At 48.0% G+C, this 21,902-nt stretch overlaps 1 protein-coding gene across 1 annotated transcript in view; it reads left to right on the plus strand.

Moving 5' to 3' along the window:
- The window catches only part of MTCL2 (microtubule crosslinking factor 2), a 579,413-nt gene that overhangs the window by 339,645 nt on the left and 217,866 nt on the right, over positions 1-21,902 (plus strand). Inside the window, exon 8 of the mRNA XM_086932389.1 lies at positions 19,407-19,655. Within this exon, the coding sequence (XP_086788515.1) occupies positions 19,407-19,655 (249 nt within the window). The remainder of the gene's footprint in view (positions 1-19,406; positions 19,656-21,902) is intronic.

Consider the following 21,902-nt stretch of genomic DNA (forward strand, 5'->3'; position numbering starts at 1 on the left):
CGACTAGGAATAGATGAGGAAACTTATAGGGTGAAGTTAAGGCAAATGAAAGAAGGACCTCAAGAAACCCCACTTGTCTTATACTTCAGAGTAAAAGATGTGACAGATCGGTGGCTTAAACCTGCTACTACGGATAAGGATGGGATCATGGCCAAGATCTACCTAGAACAATATCTGACCTCTCTACACCCCCCAATTCAAAGATGGGCGTGACAGCAGGCAAACCTTACTCTGGAAACCTCTGTCGAGATAGCTAGTGCCTACCATAGAGCTTTAGATTTTCAAAAAGGGAAAGATGAGTCCACAGGGAAAACAGGAGGCCATACAGGAGCTAGACATCCCGGACTGCCTCTAGTAAAGAAACCTGAATCCCTGACTTTCCTGCCAAGCGCTCCATCTCTTAGTACTCCTTTTCCTCCACGTCCACCTTCTGCAGGCCCACAATGTTTTCAGTGTGGAGGGATGGGAAATATAGCTAGGTTTTGTACCCAGAAAGAGGAACCCATGGAGATCGGGATGGCCCGTAATTACTACTGTTCCCCTACCCAGAAGAAGTCACCTCCATATAGGTGTACGGTTTCAGTAAACGGACAACCTCTCACTGCTTTGGCTGACACAGGTTGTTTACATAGCGTAGTCAGGCCTCAAGATCTGGGTAAAAAGCTAGGACCTATAGATGGAATGGTGGCCATTAAATGTGTTCACGGAGACACGAAACCCTACCCCACTGCTCAAGTGCAGATCCAACATTCCCATGATGATGGTACGTCTATGACTGTAGGCCTTATACCACGACTGCCAGAACAAGTAATCTTAGGAAATGATGATCCCAGGTTGACCCAGTTATTGCAAAATGCTCCTGTACCCGAAGAAGAATGGCTGTCCACCGCACCTTTTTCCACTGACAGGGAAAGAATGGCCTTCAGCCAAAACAAAGAAAAGTAGAAGGCAAAGAAGGGCGGAAAAAGGGAGAGAACCTATGGTTATGCCTATTATACCCGAAGGGAATCCATGGGAAACAGACAGGAATTTCCATGCTGCCCAAAGAGAGGACCCTATACTCCAAGAAGCATGGAGTAAAGCTTATGAAAACGAAGAACCACAACACGTATGTCCTTACTTCTATTGTAAAAAAGGGTTTGTTATATAGAAAAGGAGGACCTAATCAGAAAGCCCAGTTGCTAATCCCCAAGCAGTTTAGAGACAAAGTGTTATACCTAGCTCATAGTCATCTTTTAGGGGGACATTTTGGGGCAGATAAAACGGAGAAAACCATTCTAGAGAGGTTTTATTGGCCAGGGATATACCAGCAGGTGAAACAATATTGTAGGGAGTGCCCGATTTGCCAGAAACATAGCCGATATCAACCCCCTAGAGTACCACTGCGTCCCCTCCCTATTATTGATGAGCCATTCAGTCGAGTGGGCATGGACATAATAGGACCCTTGCTACCATCACATAGTGGTTGTCGCTATGTTCTGGTGCTTATTGATTATGCTACGCGATTTCCCGAAGCAGTACCCCTTCGCCGTCCAGACACTGCCAACATTTCAAAAGCTATGATTCGAATTTTATCTAGAGTAGGATTCCCCAAAGAGATCTTGACGGATCAAGGTACCCCTTTTGTTTCCAAGATGATGCGAGACATTTGTACCCAGTTGGGCGTGAAACAAATAAAAACAGCAGCCTATCACCCTCAGACAGATGGTTTAGTTGAAAGATACAATGCCACCATCAAGACCACTTTAAAAAAACTACTGGCGTTAGAAGCACGCAAGTGGGAAGATATTCTCCCTCTAGCACTCTTCACCATTAGGTGTAAGGAACAGAGAAGTACTGGATACTCTCCTTTCGAGTTGTTGTATGGGCACAAACCCCGTACTTTACTTGACATGGCTAAAGAACAATGGGAAAATTAACCTGACAATACGAAACCTCTCCCGGAATATGTCTCCAACTTAAAAACGCATTTGAGACAAATTCGGGATATTGTCCGAACTAACCTGGAAAACGCCCAGAGTAATCAAAAGGGGCAATATGACAAAGGAACTAACAATAGATCCTTCCAGATAGGAGATCTTGTTTTACTCATGCTGGCTACCTCAGACCAAAAGTTGTTGGGTCAATGGCAAGGACCTTATAAAGTCATTGCACAGGTCACTCCAGTTACCTACCGCATAGAAACTGATGCTAACAAACATGTAACCCAAATCTACCACATTAATTTGCTTAAAAAGTGGGAGGGACCAGCACCGGAAACAGTGAATGTGGTAGAGACCTCAGTCCCTTTGTTCCAACAGAGTATTGATACCGAACTACCAATTCCCCAGAAAGAAGAGTTGAGTCAGAAGTTGCAATCTTTGTCCCATGTCTTTTCTACCTAACCGGGTAGGGTTACTCTTATTGAACATATCATTAAAACTCCCCCGGGAAAAGAGTGAAGTTAAGACCATATCGTATCCCAGAAGCACGCCGACAAGTGATACGAGAAGAAATACAAAACATGTTACAAATGGATATTATTGAACCATCTAGGAGCGAATGGAATTCGCCCATTGTGCTTGTACCCAAACCGGATGGTTCAGTCAGATTTTGCATAGACTTCCGCGAAGTAAATAAGATTTCTGATTTTGATACCTATCCCCTCCCTCGGGTGGACGAAATGGTAGAAAGGATAGGGAGAGCCAAGTACATTAGCACCTTAGACTTATGTAAGGGCTACTGGCAAATACCTCTCAAAAAGGAGGAAGAGAAAAAAAATGCTTTTTCCACCCCTGATGGATTATATCAATTCAAAGTAATGCCATTCGGCTTACATGGGGCACCAGCCACATTTCAGAGAACCATGAACATAGTATTGAGACCCCATAGCAATTACGCTGGGGCTTATATTGATGACATTGTGATATATAGTGATAGCTGGGACCAGCATCTATCACATCTTTCTCAAGTCGTACAAACTTTGGGGTCATATGGATTAAGAATAAACCCCGCCAAAAGTCATTTGGTTGCACAGACAGTGAAGTACCTAGGGTACCTGTTAGGAGAAGGAGTGATAAGACCTCAGACATCTAAACTGACAGCTATTTCACAAATTCCACTGCCCAGAAACAAAAAAGATTTGAGAGCCTTTTTAGGGTTATTAGGGTACTATAGAAGATTCATCCCTAATTTTTCTCAGTTGGCGGCTCCACTAACTGACCTCCTACTAAAAAATAGTCAAACTGAAACAATCTTGAAATCCCCTCCTGCTGAGGTAGTAAGAGCATTCGACACTTTGAAACATTCTTTAACATCAGATACTGTTTTGATCAGTCCTGATTACACTAGATCCTTCATCTTGCAGACAGATGCCTCTGACCAAGGACTGGGAGCAGTTCTGTCACAGGAAACAAACAAGGGGAGAAACCAATCTTATATATTAGTCGCAAACTGTTTCCACGAGAGAAAAACGATGGGACTATTGAAAAAGAGGCCCTGGCCATCAAATGGGCCATTGACTCCTTGAGGTACTATCTAGAAGGGAGGGAGTTTACTCTTTTTACTGACCACGCCCCGCTAGAATGGCTAGCAAGAAATAAAGGACATAATGAAAGGATACTTAGATGGTTTCTGTCTTTACAACCATATAGATTTCACACTAAACATAGAAAAGGAAAGGAACAAGGCAACGCCGACTACTTGTCCAGATATCCCCAAAGTACAGACTCTAGAAGAAGGACAGCAAGGGAAAGGGGATGTGAGGAAGAGACCGTAAATGACGAGCACTATACCTTGCGCTGCCCTAAAGTCGGACTGCATCTAACACGTTCCTTTGCTATCTCTCCTCAGGCGCTCGCACGTAGTGAAGGTGGTAACCCGGAAGAGGAGGAGGAACAACCCGGACACGGTACTGCAGGACGAATGGGAAATGCCTACAAAGAGGCAAGGGCGGAGAAAGCGATTGTCCACTCTGAAGAAGGAGGAAGAAGTTCACATACGGAGAAAGAAGACGCGGGACCGGCAGAGGAGGCAGGAGCTCTTGAAGACGGCGCGGACCCGGTTAAGGAAGACGCGGGACCCGAGAAGACCCAGACGACACTCGAACAGGACGTCAATGAAGACAGCTGGTTTGAGGACTGGTGGTGTCCGGTGGATGCTGGAGAGCGGCCGTGACTCTAGGAAGAGTTACGGCAGGGTCGGTGAGTGACATCGGCTCTTGGGAACTGTAGCAGGTGGGGAAATACGGGGAGGGATTGATTGTTTAAACGGGGTCGGCGCACAGTCTGTATCTTGTGACATACTTGAAACAATACCTGCTACATAGGCTGGTTAAAGGCACGGCGCACTACTGTTGTATTCCTCCTCATAACGGTAAACGCTAGGCATTGTGAGCACTCCTATCGTTTTGCCCTAGGCACTGTGAGCACTCCTATCGTTTTGCCCTAGGCACTGTGAGCACCTCTAACGTTCTACCCTAGGCACTATAAACTATTGCCCATATCCCAATCTCACTCTACCTTGGACTTAGTCATATGGATTGCCTACTTCGTCACTTTCCTACTGGCCCTAAACACTAAAGGTGTAGTGAAGCGAAATACATCCTCTCTAGGTTATTATTGTCATTCTCACGGTCCCCTCATTTATTCCTCCCTTCTCTTATGAGCCACCGGGGAGACCAACCACGTCCTGAAGACAAGGCGAAGAACACACAGGACGCTTCATCACCTGACACCTCCCCGGAGACATCAGAAGAAGAAGAAAAGTTTGAAGAGCCTTTACAAATCCCCATCACATCATCATTTGTTTTCAATAAACCTTCTTCCTTTAAACCACCACTACCACCTCCACGCCTGTTTATCAAACCCGCCCTCTGACACTGGATCAGTGTCTTAGTTGCAAAAATATATCAATCTTTATTTTAAACAATCCTCAATGCTGTTCCGTGAGCCGAGACGCCGTTCTAGGAGACTGCAGGAATATCTTATTGGCCCTTATCAAGGAGGCCCATAAATCGTATGCAGCTACAAGACTGAGTCCACTTGAAATGTTTTGAGACCAGGGTCCAGGACCTGATTGGGCCAGCAGAAACCTCCTTTCACAAGCACCTTACTTGCCATACACACCTTTCGCTACGCTTACCCTGACGAAGTTCAATCTTTGAACGAAACGCGTTTGCTGACGTTTTGCACAAATCCTATGGATTGTTTCAAATAAAGATTGATATATCTTTGCAACGAAGACACTGATCAAGCTTCTTTATTGGCGCTGTATTAACTTGGTAGTGCACCGCTACAGGTGGACTTAGTACTCCTCTAGGGATAAGGCCAAAGTTTCGCAAGAGGACTTTTTGGTGTAAAGAACAAGTTACTTACCTTCGGTAACGATATATCTGTAAGAAACAGTAGTTAGTATTAGATTCCTTACCTTAGAATATCCCCAGGCGTCAGACTGGATCCGGAAATTTTTGCGTAGCAATACCCCTGCGCGACGTCAGGCGTCGTCTCTGGCTCCGTGTCCGTCGTCGGCGGCGTCTGCACCGGAATGACGTTGGAGTACTTAGACGCCGCCCATGCTCGCTGTCAGTTCTTAGCCACAGCTTTTCCGCGCCAGATACGCAGAGCCATGCTAGAACCAACACTAGTGCCAAGAAACTAGGGCCCTGAAAGGGGAATAACCTTAACCCTAGGTATCAGTTCGCAGAACGGGGAGGATGGGTGGGGCGGTAAGGAATCTAATACTAACTACTGTTTCTTACAGATATATCGTTACCGAAGGTAAGTAACTTGTTCATCTGAAAGAAACACGTTAGTATTAGATTCCTTACCTTAGAATAGATACCCCAGCAATACCAACCCCGGTGGTGGGTCTGCAAACCAATACTCACACCAGGAAGTCCTGCAGGACGGAACGGCCAAAGAAGCCATCCCTCCGGACCTGACTGTCCAGGCAGTAGTGCCTCGCAAAGGTGTGCAGCGAGGCCCACGTAGCCGCCTGGCAAATGTCCTGCAGGGGGACTCCCCGACCCAGGGCAGTAGTAGCCGCCGTGGCCCGAGTGGAATGGGCCCTCAGCCCAACTGGAGGCTCCTTTCTAGCCAAGGAGTAGCACGCCTTGATGCATAAGACGACCCACCGAGAGATGGTCCGTTTATGCACCGCCCGTCCCTTCTTCGCACCCATGTAGCCAACAAAGAGTTGGTCGTCCACCCGGAACTGGCGTGTGCGATCTACATAGAATGAAAACGCACGTTTTGGGTCCAGACGATGGAGCCGCTCTTCATCCTTTGAGGGATGCGGAGGCGGGAAGAAGGAGGGCAAGGTGATGGACTGCCCGATGTGGAAAGCAGAGACTACCTTGGGCAGGAAAGATGGTTTGGTACGCAACACCACTTTGTCCGGATGCACAGACAGGAAGGGAGGTTTGCAAGATAGAGCCTGGAGCTCACTCACCCTTCTGGCAGAGGTGATGGCAACCAGGAAAACTGTCTTCAAGGTGAGAAGACGGAGAGGACAAGAGTGAAGTGGCTGAAAGGGAGCGCACATCAGGAAAGTAAGAACTAGGTTCAAGTCCCACTGAGGCATCACAAAAGGGACAGGTGGAAACATGTGCGTGATGCCCTTCAGAAAACGAGTTACTATAGGGGACTTGAACAAAGAAGGTTGATCAGGCAGCCTTAGGAAGGCCGAAAGGGAGAAAAGGTAGCCCTTGAGAGTGCCCAGAGCAGAGCCCTGCTGGGCAAGAGAAAGAAGGAAGAGAAGAACTTCAGAAAGAGGGGCAGAAAGGGGATCCACAGCCTTTGCTGTGCCCCATGCCACAAATTTGTTCCACCAGCAGGCGTATACCGACTTAGTGGAGGGACGCCTGGCTGCCAGAATAACATTACAAAAATCAGGAGGCAAGTCAAATGGCCTCAACTGCCGCCGCTCAATCTCCAAGCATGGAGGTGGAGACTGGACAGGTTCGGGTGGAGGATCGTCCCCTGCTGCTGCGACAGAAGGTCCTCCTGAAGAGGAAGACAGATCGGGGGACCGACTGACATGTTGAGTAGCTCGGGATACCAGAACCTTCGAGCCCAGTCCGGAGCCACAAGGATGACCTGGGCCCGGTCGCGCCTGATCTTCTTAAGGACTCTGGGCAGAAGTGGTATAGGCGAAAAGGCGTATAACAGACCGCAACTCCACTTGCGACGAAATGCGCCGTCTTGGAAATTCCAACGAGCAGAACTGATGACATTGCGCGTTCTCTTTGGTGGCGAATAGATCTAACCAAGGCTCTCCCCACTGCAGAAAGATGCCTTGCGCCACGTCCGAGTTCAGACGCCATTCGTGATCCATCGAGCACCGTCGGCTGAGTTCGTCCGCCCTGGCGTTCAGAGAACCCGCCAGGTGGTGAACCACCAGGGTCACGCACTGATGTTCCAGCCACTGCCAGAGCCGCAGAGCCTCTTGACAGAGGGTCCAGGACCCCACACCGCCCTGTTTGTTACAGTACCACATGGCGGTGGTGTTTTCCGTGAACACCTGCACCACACTCCCCCGGACAGAGGGGAGGAATGCTTTCAGTGCTAGACGAATCGCTCTCAGCTCCAGAAGGTTGATATGGAGCTAGGACTCCGCCGGAGACCAGAGGCCTCTGATCTCCGCCTCTCCCATGTGGCCTCCCCAGCCCTGGTGGGACGTGTCCGTCACAACTGCGTGCTCCGGTTGGGGAAGGGAGAGGGATCTGCCGCTGACACAATCGCGGTCCGTGAGCCACCACTGCAACTGTCTCGCAGTCCCCTCCGAGATTAGGACATGGTCGGACAGGTTGCCCTGATGCTTGGCCCAATGAAACTTCAGGTCCCACTGCAGAGCCCGCATCCGCCACCGGGCGTGATGCACCAGAAGGATGCAGGAAGCGATCAGCCCCAGGAGCCGCAGCGTCAACCTGACCGAAACCCGGGATAACGGCTGGAAGATGGGAATCAAAGCCTGAATATCCCGGACTCGCTGCTCGGGAGGAGAAACCCGAAACTGCGCCGAGTCCAGAACAGCTCCGATGAAGAGGAGCGTTTGGGAGGGGCACAGGTGTGATTTCGGCACGTTGATGGAAAACCCCAGCAGATGCTGGAGATCCGCCGTAATCTGGAGGTGGTTGACGACTGTTTGGGGTGAGCCCGCCTTCAACAACCAGTCGTCAAGGTAGGGGAAGACTGAAACCCCTAACCTGCGCAGATGAGCTGCGACCACCGCCATCACTTTCGTGAACACCCGTGGGGCGCTTGTAAGGCCAAAGGGGAGCACAGTGAACTGAAAATGCTCGAGGCCTACTGTCAACCGCAGGTAACGTCGGTGGGCCGGCAGGATGGGGATGTGAAAGTAGGCGTCCTGCAAGTCCAACGCCACCATCCATTCTTGCGGGTCTAGGCCAGCCAAGACTTGAGCTAAAGTCAACATTTTGAACTTCTCCTTCCGGAGGAAGCCGTTAACGCTCCGTAGGTCCAAGATAGGGCGTAGGTCCCCTTTGCCCTTCTTGGGTACCAGAAAGTAGTGGGAGTAGCAACCACACCCTACTTCTGGCCCAGGAACGCGCTCGATGGCCCCCTTGGCCAAGAGGGCCATAACTTCCTCCTGCAGGAGTTGCAAGTGGTCCCCCGACACGCGGTGGTACTGCGGTGGCATGGCTGGAGGGGTCGACTCGAAGGGGAGGGAGTAGCCCCTTTGGATGATTTGCAGCACCCACCTGTCCGATGTGACTGTCCGCCAGTGGAAGAGGTGATGGCGGACCCTGCCCCCCACTGACGTCATATGGGCCTGAAAACACGGACTAGGAAGGTTTTGAGGCGGGTGCTGCGGGAGCGGGTGCGGACTGGCCTCACCTTGGACCCCGACCGCCTCCCCGGCGGTTCCCACGGCCGCCACCGTGCTGGACATTCTGCTGTGGCGTGTGGCTGACGGTCCGTGTGGGGGCGCCCCTTCCTTGGCCACGAAAGGAGCGAAAGGCACCCATTTGCTGGCGCGGGCCGAGAGGCCCAAGGACTTGGCCGTAGTCCTGGAGTCCTTAAAGCGCTCAAGCGCGTGGTCTGCCTGGTCGCCAAACAGGCGACGGCCATCAAACGGCATGTCCAGAAGCGTGGCCTGGACATCGGCCGAAAAATTGTCGCACCGTAGCCAGGCGTGGCGTCTGACCGCCACTGTCGTGGCCATTGCTCTGCCTAGCGTATCGGTGGTATCCAGTCCGCACCGGATAGAGTACCGTGCCGCATCTCGACCCTCCACTAGGCTTGGGCGAGTTTAGTCCTGACCTCCTCAGGGCATTGTGGCAGCACGTCCGCAACCGTGTCCCACAGGGTGTGGGTGTTGCGGCCCAAGAGGCATGCGGTGTTGACTGACCGCAGTACCAGACTAAGGGACGAGAACACCTTCTTGCCAAATTGTTCAAACCTCTTGGATTCCCTGTCAGGAGGGGCCGATGGGAACGCGGTCTGGGTCAACAGGAAGCTTGGGTCACCCGGAGCCGGGCGGTAGCGTCTGGCCACGTTCCTGTCCACAGGCTGTCCTGAGGCGGGTTTGGACTAGGTGCCCAGCAGAACGTCACATAAGGCCTCATTGAACGGCAGTAGAGGCTCGACCGAGCTTGACTGCGGTTTGAGGACCTCGGTGAGGAGATTAGTCCTCACGGCCCCTGAGGGGAGCGTAAGGTTTAAGGCCTTAGCCGCCCGCATCAGAACTACGCTATAGGCTGCCCCCTCCTCCGTAGCCACGGTTGGAGGGGAGACACAACCAGTGTCCGGAGAGAGATCCAGGCCGCTGGCTTCCCCAAGCTCCTCTGTCCAGTCCGCTTGGTCCTGACACTCCTGTGTCAGAGGGTCCTCAGACCCCTCCCAGTCCTCTTCGTCACCCAATGCCTGGTAGCCAGGATCGACAATTGGGGCCTGTTAATTAAAGTAGAATGTACCCAAAGCCGTCTCGTACGGCGCCCAACGGGGTCGTGTCGACGGCTGAACGGGATTGACAGAAGAACTGGAGCCGGTGTCGGCTGAAGTTGGCGCCGGTGGTGACACCCTCGGGGGCGGTGCCGGTGAGGTCGTAAGGTTGACCGGCGTCGAGCCGGATCCGGATCCGGCCGGGGCCTGCAGCGCCGGAACCGAAGTCGCTGGCAGCGCGAGGCCGAAGCAGTCTGCGGCGTCGGTGCCGAAGCACGCGACCCGCCAGGCCCCGGAGCCGGACCCACTGGGCCCGAAGGCGCCGTGGGGTCCGGTGGAGAAGAGAGTGACCTCATGGCCATGAGGTACCGCTCGATCTCCTCCGGCGTCGCACCCTGTTCAGGGACCCAAAGGTGTGGGGCAGGATGCGGCACTAGCGACTGCTGCGGAGCCGCGTGAGTGGTGCCACCCAAAACCCCAGCGGCGTCGGGCGAGCATCGGGGGCGGTCGGAGGAGCGATGATGCCGCTCCGACCTCTCATGCCTCTTACCTGAGGAGGAACCAGAAGAGCGATGCCGACTTCCGGAGCTGCGAGGGCTCCGCCCCTGCGACCGATCCCTCGACCTCCCATGGGACCGGGACCTCGAATGGCGCGGGCCGACTGTCGGAGCTCGAGCCACTTGCGGGACCGCTCCCGCCGAGCCTTCGACGTCAGAGCTCGACAGTCGGAGCAGGAACGGTCGTCGTGGTCGAGGCCTAGGCACTGCAGACACAGGCGATGGGGGTCGGTACTCGACATCAGTCGACTACACTTCGAGCAGGGTTTGAACCCGGGCATCCCTACCGGCACCTGAAGAGTCGAGAGCGACTCGAAGAAGATCAAAAATGATCAAAAAGGTTTTAGTCAAAAAGTGACTAAGGGGTAGAGCTTCTCCGGATCTGCGCTAGCTGGCGCGGAAAAAAGAACTGACGTCCGCGCGCATGGGCGGCGTCTTAAGTACTCCGACGTCATTCCGGCGCAGACGACGACGGACACGGAGCCAGAGACAACGCCTGACGACGCGCAGGGGTATTGCTACGCAAACATTTCCGTATCCAGTCTGCCGCCTGGGGATATTCTAAGGTAAGGAATCTAATACTAACGTGTTTCTTTCAGATAAGAGGTCTTGGTACTCCTCTGGGGATAAGGCCAGAGTTTCGTAAGTAGACCGCTGCTTTTTCAGAAACTCTACTCGCATACAAAATTGTCCCTAAATATAACACCTACAGCCTTTTGCCATACAGTATTATAACAACAGACAAAGTACTTCTGCAGTGTAATTTCTTTAGCCACACTCTTCTTCTGCCTACCTCAGGCTAAGTTTTCATCCCGGGAATTCTCAGGTACTTCCGTACCTGTACTTCTAGACAACAAAGAAGAAGACACTAAGGGCCCGATGTAGGTAAATGCCATTTACCGATTTTAAAATACCGAATCCTACCGATTCGGTATTTCAAAATCGGTAAATGGTATGAAGGTCCCAACATCTGGATTCGTTACCGAATCCTTAACAATTCTTTAATTACCGATTCGGTAAATACCGAATCGGTAATGCCCATTCATTCCTATGGGCTTTGAAGCCCATAGGAATGATTAGGCATTACCGATTCGGTACTTACCGAATCGGTAATTAAAGAATTCACAAGGGTTCAGGGGGTGTCACTTTGACACCCTCTGGCACCCCCAAAACAGGCACAGGTGCTATGTGGCAGGCATACCTGCCCTAAGGGCAGGTCTGCCTGTCACATGACATAGGTGTGCATGCACACATGTGCATGCACACCGGAATCGGTATTTTACCATGGATTTGTATTCCATGGTAAAATACCGATTCTGTAAGCCATGTGCAGAAGGTACAATGCCTACCTACATTGCATTTTCGGTAATTTTACCGAATCGGTAAATATTACCGAATCGGTAATTATTTTACCGATTTGGTACATATTACCGAATCGGTAAATTTACCGATTCGGTAATGATACCGATTCGGTAAAATTACCGAAAATGTGCCCCTACATCTCGGTAGCCCTTTACCGATCGGAAACGGCCGAAAATCGGTATTTTCGGCCGATTCGGATCGGTAAAGGGCTACCTACATCGGGCCCTTACTTTTCTTGTTAAGAAAATGTAATCAATCATCAATAATTATTACCGAACTAATCAATAATTAAACCGTCCTCTGCTACCAGATAACTGAACCAGCGCTACACTTTATCAGGGATCTATACTCATAAATATTTCATACAAATGGCCCATACACATTCACCCAACTCATAAATCCCTGCTTCGCCTGGGGTCAAGTTTTAATGACGTGATAAATTGTTTCCTTCACAGGTTCATGTCTAACATTTCCAAATACATAACTAAACCTGTATATCATCGCTCTTTCCTCTCTGTCGATGGACCAATTAGTTGAGAAGTTGATGCTAATAATAGTACTATCTAACTAGCTAAATAACCACAGACTGTCTGTAAGATTAATACATTTTATCTCAACTGAATTAATTCTCATTGCATACAGGTTACAAATGCAAAACAAAATCTCACAAGGGAGAGAAAAACAATCAGCAAATGCAAACAGTGTCATACTCATCATCAATTAACAATATTCATATGAAGGAGTTGATAGATAAAGAGACATAAGTTTCAGCAAAATAATGTGAAACAATACACATATGACAGAGTGGATAGATAAAGAGACATAAGTTTCAGAGACAAATATACAGTTGCAAATAATTATGCAAAGTACAAGTCAGAAAAAATAATACAAACCCAAAGGATCTGTGAAATACCACCCCCCCTGGCCAAGGGGATGGTGGGGGTCCCCTGAAATAGAGTCAGGAAACAAAGTTTCCAGGAAATCAGGAATAGGACAGGAACAGCTAGACCTCTCTGCAAACCGACGGACAGCGACGCATCACCCCTCTCTCCTCTCCTTCCAACCTAAACGAGAGCTACCGGTAACCACACCCTGAAAGGCACCCCACTTATACCCTAAAACCTACATGTCCAACCCACATTAGTTGAAAGATTTCACAGAATTCGACTGCTCATTGGAGGGTTTGGGAGGTAGTGTATCACACCACTATGATTTCATTCATAATTTCTGCATGCTCATTGTTCTACATCCTTTCTCATTACATAATATTTTGAGCAGGTTATTCAATTTACTACTTGTTACATTACATTATTTTCACATAAATTTCTCATACACGTCCAAGGAAGAAGTCTTGAGGTCCCACAGCCAGTATCATCTCTTGGCAGGCGAACAATGTTCTTTGAACTAAACAACCTTGGACTTTTGGTCCCTTTTTGCAGCACTCAGCTCTTCTGTCTGTCTTGTCAGTCATTCTTGCTCTTTTTCCAGCCCGTCATCTATCCAGTCAATTTAAGAAATTGCAGGCCTATTTGGTTTACTAGGACAAATGGAAACATAAATATCTATTAACCCCTTCGATGCTGATGACGAGCTCAGCTCGTCATCACCCACGGGTGGCGTGTGCTGATGACGAGCTGAGCTCGCCATGTAACGCGGTATTTTAAAAATTGCCGCGCAGCACAAAAATCGCAGCAGCAGCGATGCGGTTAATTACATGGAAATGCACTTTTCACTGTTTACCACCCACCTTTGCACTTATCCCCTGTTAATATTTTCTCAGCAGACACTTAAAGCAAAAGCGGCATTATTTATTATTATTTTGAAAGCAAGATGCAAAATGCAAAATGCGGCCTAGACATGCACTAGAGTTTGTTTCTCTCGAGACGCAATGTTATATGTGGCCTAGTTCTTTCATGCATTAGTTCACATTAGTGCATGCATGCACAAATCGTTTTCCCACGTGTTCATGTGATTTGCATTTTCAGTTTCCACTGCACACTGTTTGTATGTATTATGGGGGGTGTTAATCCGAGCAGGTTTCTTTTTGCGAAATACTGCTCCATCAGGTGCAACCAGATAAAATAATTTGTTTTCTTCCTTTTAATTCTGTAGCCCCCGGTAATGTGCAAAGATCTCGAACACTCGGTCCTGCGAGCCTATATTTGTATCGACAATTAACATAATATCATCCGAATATCATTTTATTTTCCCCATCTGTGATAGAGAGGAACAGATGTTGGCACTATCCCTAATGGCTATTGCCAAAGGCTCAATGAAGAATCCACTGTTTGGATATTATATTTTGTGTGTATGAGAATTGTGCAAAGATATTTGGCTGTACTCTACAACTTAAAATTGCCAGCACATGTACATTGTGTTTTTAAACATGGTGCCTAATTTTTGTGTTAGTATATACAAAAGTGATTACTTTTTTTGTTAATCATCTCTGTATGCCCTCCACAAAATGCCCTTTCCTTTGTGCTCTGTGGATTTAATATGCCACTTCTTCTGGCCTATTCCACCAATGGCTTCAAGTACTGTGCCCTCTATTTAATATATTCCACTTTTCAATGACGCCCCTCTAACCATAGCTTCCCATGGATATATCCGCACTGTCACCTCCTATTTGACATCTAAGCATTCTTATATTGGTCTCTCACATACCTCATGTCCTCTTAGACCATGTACAATCTACCTGGCCATGACTCAAACCCCCACTTGCTCTATTATGTGCCCCACAAATGTTCTTTGCATGTATCACAGTTAGCCCTTTTCGATGTTCCCCCACCTCAGATTGCCCCCTTCTATTCCCCAAATGCCCCCTGCCACTTATTCACAGCTTTACATACCAGGCCCTCCTCCATCATAGCTTCTGTGACATCTCTGTGTCCCAGTTGTCCAGCCTTCCCTCCCAATGTGCTCCAGGGGTCTGCGTTTTTGTATGTACTCACTTTCTTGAAACTGTGGCATTTTAACTGTCTGTAAATTGCATTTCTGTTTTAAGTGCATGGTATTTGGATGCCTTAGTCTTCATAAAGACCTATCAATCAATCAATCAGGGAATTGTAAGCGCGCTACTCACCTGTGAGGGTTTCAAGGCGCTGATGGGGGGGTCCGCAGATCTGTTTAACAGAAGAGCCAGGTCTTGAGGGTCTTCCTGAAGGTGTTCAGGGAGTCTGATGCCTGCCAATAGCTTGTTCCAGGTCTTGGGTGCAATGTAAGAGAAGGATCTTCCTCCTGCTCTTGCTCTGTGGATATGCGGGGTTTCGGCCAGTGCGAGGTTGGAAGATCAGAGGTTTCTTTTGGGTACGTGGAAGGTGATTCTTTTGTTGAGGTATTTGGGTCCATTGTTGTGTAGGCATTTGTAGGCATGAGTGAGGATTTTGATAGTGGCTCTTTTCTCCACGGGGAGCCAGTGGAGACTTCGTAGGTGTTCACTGATGTGTCTGTGTCTGGGTATGCCGAGGACGAGTCTGCCGGCGGTGTTCTGTATTATCTGTAGTTTGTGGAGTAGGGACTTGTTGACGCGTAGAGTGCGTTTCCTTAGTCCAGTCTGCTGGTGATGAGTGCATGGGTGACTGTCTTCCTTAACTCAGGGGGAATCCACTTGAAGGTCTTGCGGCCGAGGACGGTCAGCCAACAGGTGTTGTCCCATGCAGAAGGGGTGGTACCGAGGACGAGGACTTCTGTCTTCTCGGCGTTGACCTTCAGGCAGCTGTTGGTCATCCAGACTGTGACGTCTGGCATTGCTTTCTGGAAGTTGAGTTTGGCAGTGGTGAGTTGTTGTTGAGTTGTTGTTGTTTGATTTATTATTTAAAATCTTTTCCAAAAAAGAATGCACAATATAACATTATAGTAATACAGTAAAATTATAGTAGTACAGTAAAAGGGTGATGACTTTCAAATTTAAGCGGTAATTTAGTAATTTTTTTAAAGAAAGTTTGGCAGAGGTGAGGTCTTTGGTGAGGGAGAGGATGAGCTGGGTGTCGGCGTAGGATACAATGTTGAGGCCGTGTTGTCGGATGATGGCTGTCAGGGGGGCATGTAGATGTTAAAGAGGGTGGGGCTCAGGGATAAACCCTGTGGGACGCCGTAGATGATTTTCGTGCGGTCAGAGAGGAAAGGTGGGAGTCTGATCGTTTGGCTTCTTCCGATGAGGAATGATAGGTTGCAGTTCAGGGCTGTTCCTTGTATGCCTGCTGTATGTAGTCTGCCGACTAGTGTGGTGGGAGTCAGTGTCGAAGTCCGCTGATAGGTTGAGTAGGATGAGGGGTACGAAGTGGCCTTGGTCCAGGAGGGTGCGGATGTCATCTGTGGCGGTGAGTAGGGCGGTCTCTGTGCTGTAGTTGCTATGGAATCCAGATTGGGATGGGTCCAGGACTGCATTCTCTTCAATGAATCGTGTCAGTTTCCTGGTGACTGTTTTCTCTGCAACTTTGGCTGCTAAGGGGAGGAGCAAAATGGGGCGATATTTTTTGAGGTCGGTGGGGTCAGCTGTGGGCTTCTTGAGCAGAGGTCTGACTTCTGCGCCTTACAGTCATCTGGGAAGGTGCCTGTTTTGAAGGTGGTGTCAATGGTGCTTTGTAGTTCGGGTGCGATGGCGGCCGCGACTCTGTGGTAGATGTGAGGGGGAAGGGGTCGGTGGGGACCCCCGAGTGGATGCTTTTCATGGTCGAGGCGGTGTCTTCGGCTGTGATCGGTGTTCAGTGGGAGATAGTGGGCTGGCTGGGGTTTCTGGTGGGCGGGGCGCCATCTGTGGCACCTGGTGGATGGTCGATGAAATTGTCGTAGAGGTTTTGGATCTTTAGGTGGAAATAGGTTCCAAGCTTGTCGCAGAGGTCTTAGGATGGGGTGATGTCTGTGGCTTTGCAGCTTGGGTTGGTGAATTCTTGAGTGACACTGAAAAGTTCCTTGGAGTGGTGGAGTTGGCCAGGATTTTGTTGTGGATGCAGTTCCTCTTGGTGGCTCTGATCTGGTTGTGGTAGTCCGTGATGGTGTCCTTGTAGGTGGTGTGATTTTAGGTTGTCTTGGTGTTTTTTTAGTTCTTCTCCAGGCGTCTGCAGGTGCATCTGGCTTCTTGGAGAGTGATGGTGAACCAGGCGGCTTCCTTGGGCATTGTCTGTCGGGGTTGCGTAGCGGGGGAGCTCGTCAGCGCAGTCGGAGAGCCAGGTGTGAAGTTCTCTGGCTGCATCTTTGCGTCGGGTGCCCAGGTGTGGTTGTCTCGGGTGAGGGTGGAGTTAAGTTGCTTTGGGTCCCTTGGATTTGTTGATGGCGAAGTGTATTTCAGTGGTGGTCGGTCCATGGCGGCTGCGTTGTGTGGCTGAATTGGATGCTGTTTGCTGCTGTGAAGATTGGCTCGAGGGTGTGTTCTGCTCTGTGGGTCGGTGTGTTGACAAGTTGTTTAAGTCCGATGCTGGCAAGGTTGTCACGAAGGATAGTGGAGTTGGGGTCGCTGGGGTTGTCGAGGTGGAAGTGCAGGTCTCCAATGAGTATGTAGTATGTTGAGGCGATGGCGTAGGGTGTGATGAATTGTTCGATGAATTGTACGATGAATTGTTCGATGAATAGGTTTTCGTAATGATAAACCAAAAATAATCTACTTGGTAGCATTTTGCTGTTTATGCATTTTAAGATCACAAATTACAAAGCAAGCTTTATCTTCGAACTCCTTTTCGTAATACTCTTTCTTTTTGATGCATTCTGTTCAGCAAGGGGGAACATTACGAGCTTTCATATGGTACTTCAAGATGTATCTTAGTTATGGGATTTTCTTTCTAGGACTGTTGGAGGTAACACAGTCGCATAACAATTATCAACTAATGTCACTATCCAAAATGCTTGTTTTATAGGGTTAGCCATTTCATGTTCTAAGTACCAGGGTTTCACACTCCCTCGCGGTACAACCTCTCACATTGTGCCCAGCTGTAGACTTGGCATGGCCCTACCTGCATTTGCAACACTAGTGCCTCCCTTTGAACTTCTAGCGCCCCCTATCTCTGTCTACTCAACACCAATGGTCTCCATTCAGCTTTCTATCCCTCTGTCTCTGATGCCACTTGTATGTGTCTCTTATTTCCAATTACCTGACCCTCAGAAACCCGTTCTCTTGGTTCCCCAGCAGGCTCCTTTTCAAGCTCTACTGTGTTTGCCATAAGTACCCCAGATTCTTTGTCCTAAATGCCACCTCTCCTTTCCCTCCACTGGTGCTGCTTTGCAAGAGCCAATACCTTTGTGCCTCAGAAACAACATGCCTGTGCCCCCATCTGCATTCTTATTCTGGTGCCACGGGCACCTCCTACATCTTGGGCCGGATTCTCCTTCTCTTTACCCCCAAATCCGAGTTGACTACATACCTACATAAACACTCAATAACCTCCCTACAAGCCCCAGGCGCTACTCAAGCCCTCTATATACCCTTTCCCATACCACCTGCCAACAGTTTACCTCGTATGCCCATAGTGTTATGCCTCTACTCTATTACTCCACATAATTAGCCTCTAAAATTGATCCCTGTGCTGTTCACCAAACCCAAACATCTCTTTTTGGTTTCCTCCCTCAGTGCTGCACATTACCCCGTTTGGTCCGTCCAGAAAATGATAGGATTACCTTTGAGCCCCTAGTGACCCTTAAGATCAGTCATCCTTTAGAGTGCGTCCAGATGCTCTGTCCCTCCGAGATCCTCATTGTCAGTGCCCAGACCTCTTAAACTTGGAGGTCTCCAAGTCTCCAAATTGCACTCTTACTTTGAGATTAAATAGTCAGGCCCCCACCCTTAACTATACTGGAAAAACTCTGTCTGTAAACCAGATGCTTACCATATGGTCCCCTGACATAAGTTTCTCCCCTTTCTATGTACTCCAGAGCAGTGGTATAATGCAAAATGATGGGGTCCCCCTGCAGAATGTGAAGAGGTGCCACTTACTGTCCCATATCTCACAGATATTTATTGGCCTTAGGCAGATATGGGGGCCCTTGACAGGTTAGGGGGGCTGAAAGGTTGGGGCTTTAGGCCCCTGCTTCAGGAACTGCGGGCTCCATTTGTGTGCGCCAGTCCTCAATCATCCTTTGACGTTCTACAGCAATTTCCCCTATCTATGCCATCTCTCCATGCCCCTACACCAAGTTGCCCTCTGCCCACTTATGCCATATGTCTTGTATCAGTGGCCCCCCTCCATCTGTTTTAATTTTAATTCTAAATTCTGCAACTTCCAGGATTAATAAATCAGATTTCTACTCAAAGGTTTTTTCTTGTTTTGAAATAAATGTCATAACGTATTCCTCCAGACCATGACCTGTTCTATGTAAAATATCTGTCTGCAGCAATTGTGTTCTGGGAAATGTTTGAATCAGTTGGTAGTAAATATGTGATATGGGATGTGTGCAGTGTGAAGAATAAAAAGTGAAATTATCTAAAGTGGAGTTACTCATTTACAAGTATCTGACTTCAATAGTACATTCTGTTTAGTATTATTCTTATTTTTCAAGTTATAAAAGTCTGGTTTTCGCCGACTAGCTTTAATGGTATTACTAATGTTAGTAACCTTTCTACTCTCACTGATTTTTTTTTTACATTAATTAAATCCATGCCATCCCTATGTTTCAGCAAATGGACTGTGGCAAGCCGATGTTGGACAAAGCTTCATCAGACCTTAAGTCTGCTCTAATGCAGGAAATGGAGGAGCACCAGCATTTACTCGCGGAGTCACATGGTGCCATCATGGACCTCACGAAGCAGCTGCAGATTAGCCAGAAGAACTGGGAGCAGGAGAAGGTGGAACTCCTCCAGCGATTCAGAGATGAGCAGATCCAGTCTGATCAGCTCGTAATGGAAGTCCAGAATAAGATGGCCCAGGTGAGGAGCCAGATGGCATGTAAAGGAGTTGCAGAATAAAGCGCCACAGATTGAGAGTAAAATGGTACTAGGCTATGGTACCTTGGTTAATAAAACCCCTGCAGAATAAAATGGCCCATGCCAGTGTACCGAAGCGAATAAGGACGTGGCAGAATAAAGTGCTCCAAGTAAGCGTTTCAGATCCAATCAGGGGCTGTAGCATAAAATGGCTCACTTTAAGGTACCACAGGTGGTTAGAGTACCCAAAATAAATAAGGTGATGATCCAGTGCAGCTCTAAATAAAACCCGCAAACCATCACCACACTCCCTAGGAGCTAATCATACATTACTCGTCAGTGGGGCCCATTACACCGCGAGTCATTCATTCACTCATTCATTCACCCTGCTCCCAGGATTGGTGATAACCAGAGGAGAGCCGCTGGATTTTAGCGGAGTGTCTTATTTCATACTAATAGTTTATACACTATATACATCTGCAGTTTGTCGATTTTACCTTGGTTTTATTCTTAAAGAACACTAAAACACCCCACCATTTGGTCAATGGATCTGCTAGTAAAAGTTAATGTATAGATAACAAGATCAGCTTAATTCTCTATTTATTTAATTTTTATTTAAATATTTTAATCTGCTAGCATGACATGACTTTATTCACCTTATTTAAAAATCATTTAAACATTTAATAACCTAGAGAAAAAAAAGAAATTAACTTCAAACATTCATATTTATTAGCATAACATTTCAGAAGAAATAAGTCAAAGTAATATTACCAAGATTTCAGGACATGGAGATCAGAGCAAGGACAGCATAGTTCCCAAAAACCACCTTTCTATTCTGTCTTGATGTTCACCTCCCATCGGGACTCTGCACTTATCAAAAGTTAAAGTATAAAAATGTCAAAGTCTTCGCACCATAGCAAAAGTTTGTCAGTCCGGCAGCATGTCATGGTGCGAAAAGAAATTCAAAAGCAAGCTTTTTTCTAACTTCCAAACGTCCTCTTTTATACCCTTTTACCCTAACTTATCGATCTAAAACTTGCAACATTTGGGGTCCTCGCTTACTTCCATTGGTCGAATTAAGGGATGGATGAGCTTAACCTCATCTCCTTATAGTCCACGTTTCCACAAAGTCATCGTTTTAATAAAGTCTCAATTGTCCTTTCATAGTTTTTTCAAATTTGTCCTTTAAATTGTTAGTTCAGACTAGTTTCTTAGGATCACGATGCATACATACAGGATTTTGGCATCCGATTCAGGATCAGGCCACGCTAACCTTGACCCATGCTGTACAGACACAAGCTGCTTGCACTTCACTTGAGCCCAGTCGCACATGCGCAGATTATCACAATCTCAGAGTCTTTCGATCCTCCATTTTCTAACTAGGCCTCATGGGCCTTTCTGGGAACTATTACAGAAACAAACACATTTAAACATTAGATTTTGAAATATAGCCCTTCTGTTTACCCCCCCCCCCCCATTCTAAGGTAACTCAGTTAGTTTTTACCTAGCAGTTTTGCCACAAATAATCATGGTTTACTTACCATTCTCCTTCATTTCTGCCACTAAAGACATACAAAAGCTTACATGCACAGGTTTTTTATTAGATTATGACATTTACGTTTCGCATAAGTAGAACAAATTCACTTAATTAGTATGTTATAGTCTGCAACACAAGCATAATATTATCCCACGTGTATTTGTGTATGTGCATTCTATTCTATGTTGGTTAATTTCAAAACCACATGATTAGGCCTGGGCAAAGCACTAAGCTACGCTCGCGTAGTTTGCGAAGTTTGTGCAACTTCGCACTACGCAAACTGCACGTAGCACAGTGAAAACACGCGTAGTGTAGTGCAGCTGTCGTTTTTTGCTTGCTCGCGATCCTCAACGTCAAGTTCGCGACTGCGAGCAAGCAAAATGACATCCTGGCGAGACTTTTTCCAACTTGATGTTGCTGATCACGAGCGTGGAAAATAAACCTCGCGGCGAGATTCTCAATGCGGGGAGGTCAAATTTCTCATTGCGAGTGGTAGCGTATGCAAGCGACCGCTCACGATGAGAAACTACCAGTCCGTGTTGAGAAAGCTGCTGCTCAAGTAAAAATCTTCTCAAGCGGCAGAAATCTACAGCTCGCACTGTGCAAGATGCCGTTTTCAATGATTGCACAGTGCCGGATGCTTGTCCGCACTGTGCAATCATTGAAAACGGCATCTTGCACAGTGCGAACAGGGTACTTCGCAGTTTGCGTAG

The sequence above is a fragment of the Lissotriton vulgaris genome, chromosome 7 (genome assembly GCF_964263255.1).
Source record: "Lissotriton vulgaris chromosome 7, aLisVul1.2, whole genome shotgun sequence".
In the NCBI taxonomy this organism is placed as follows: domain Eukaryota; kingdom Metazoa; phylum Chordata; class Amphibia; order Caudata; family Salamandridae; genus Lissotriton; species Lissotriton vulgaris.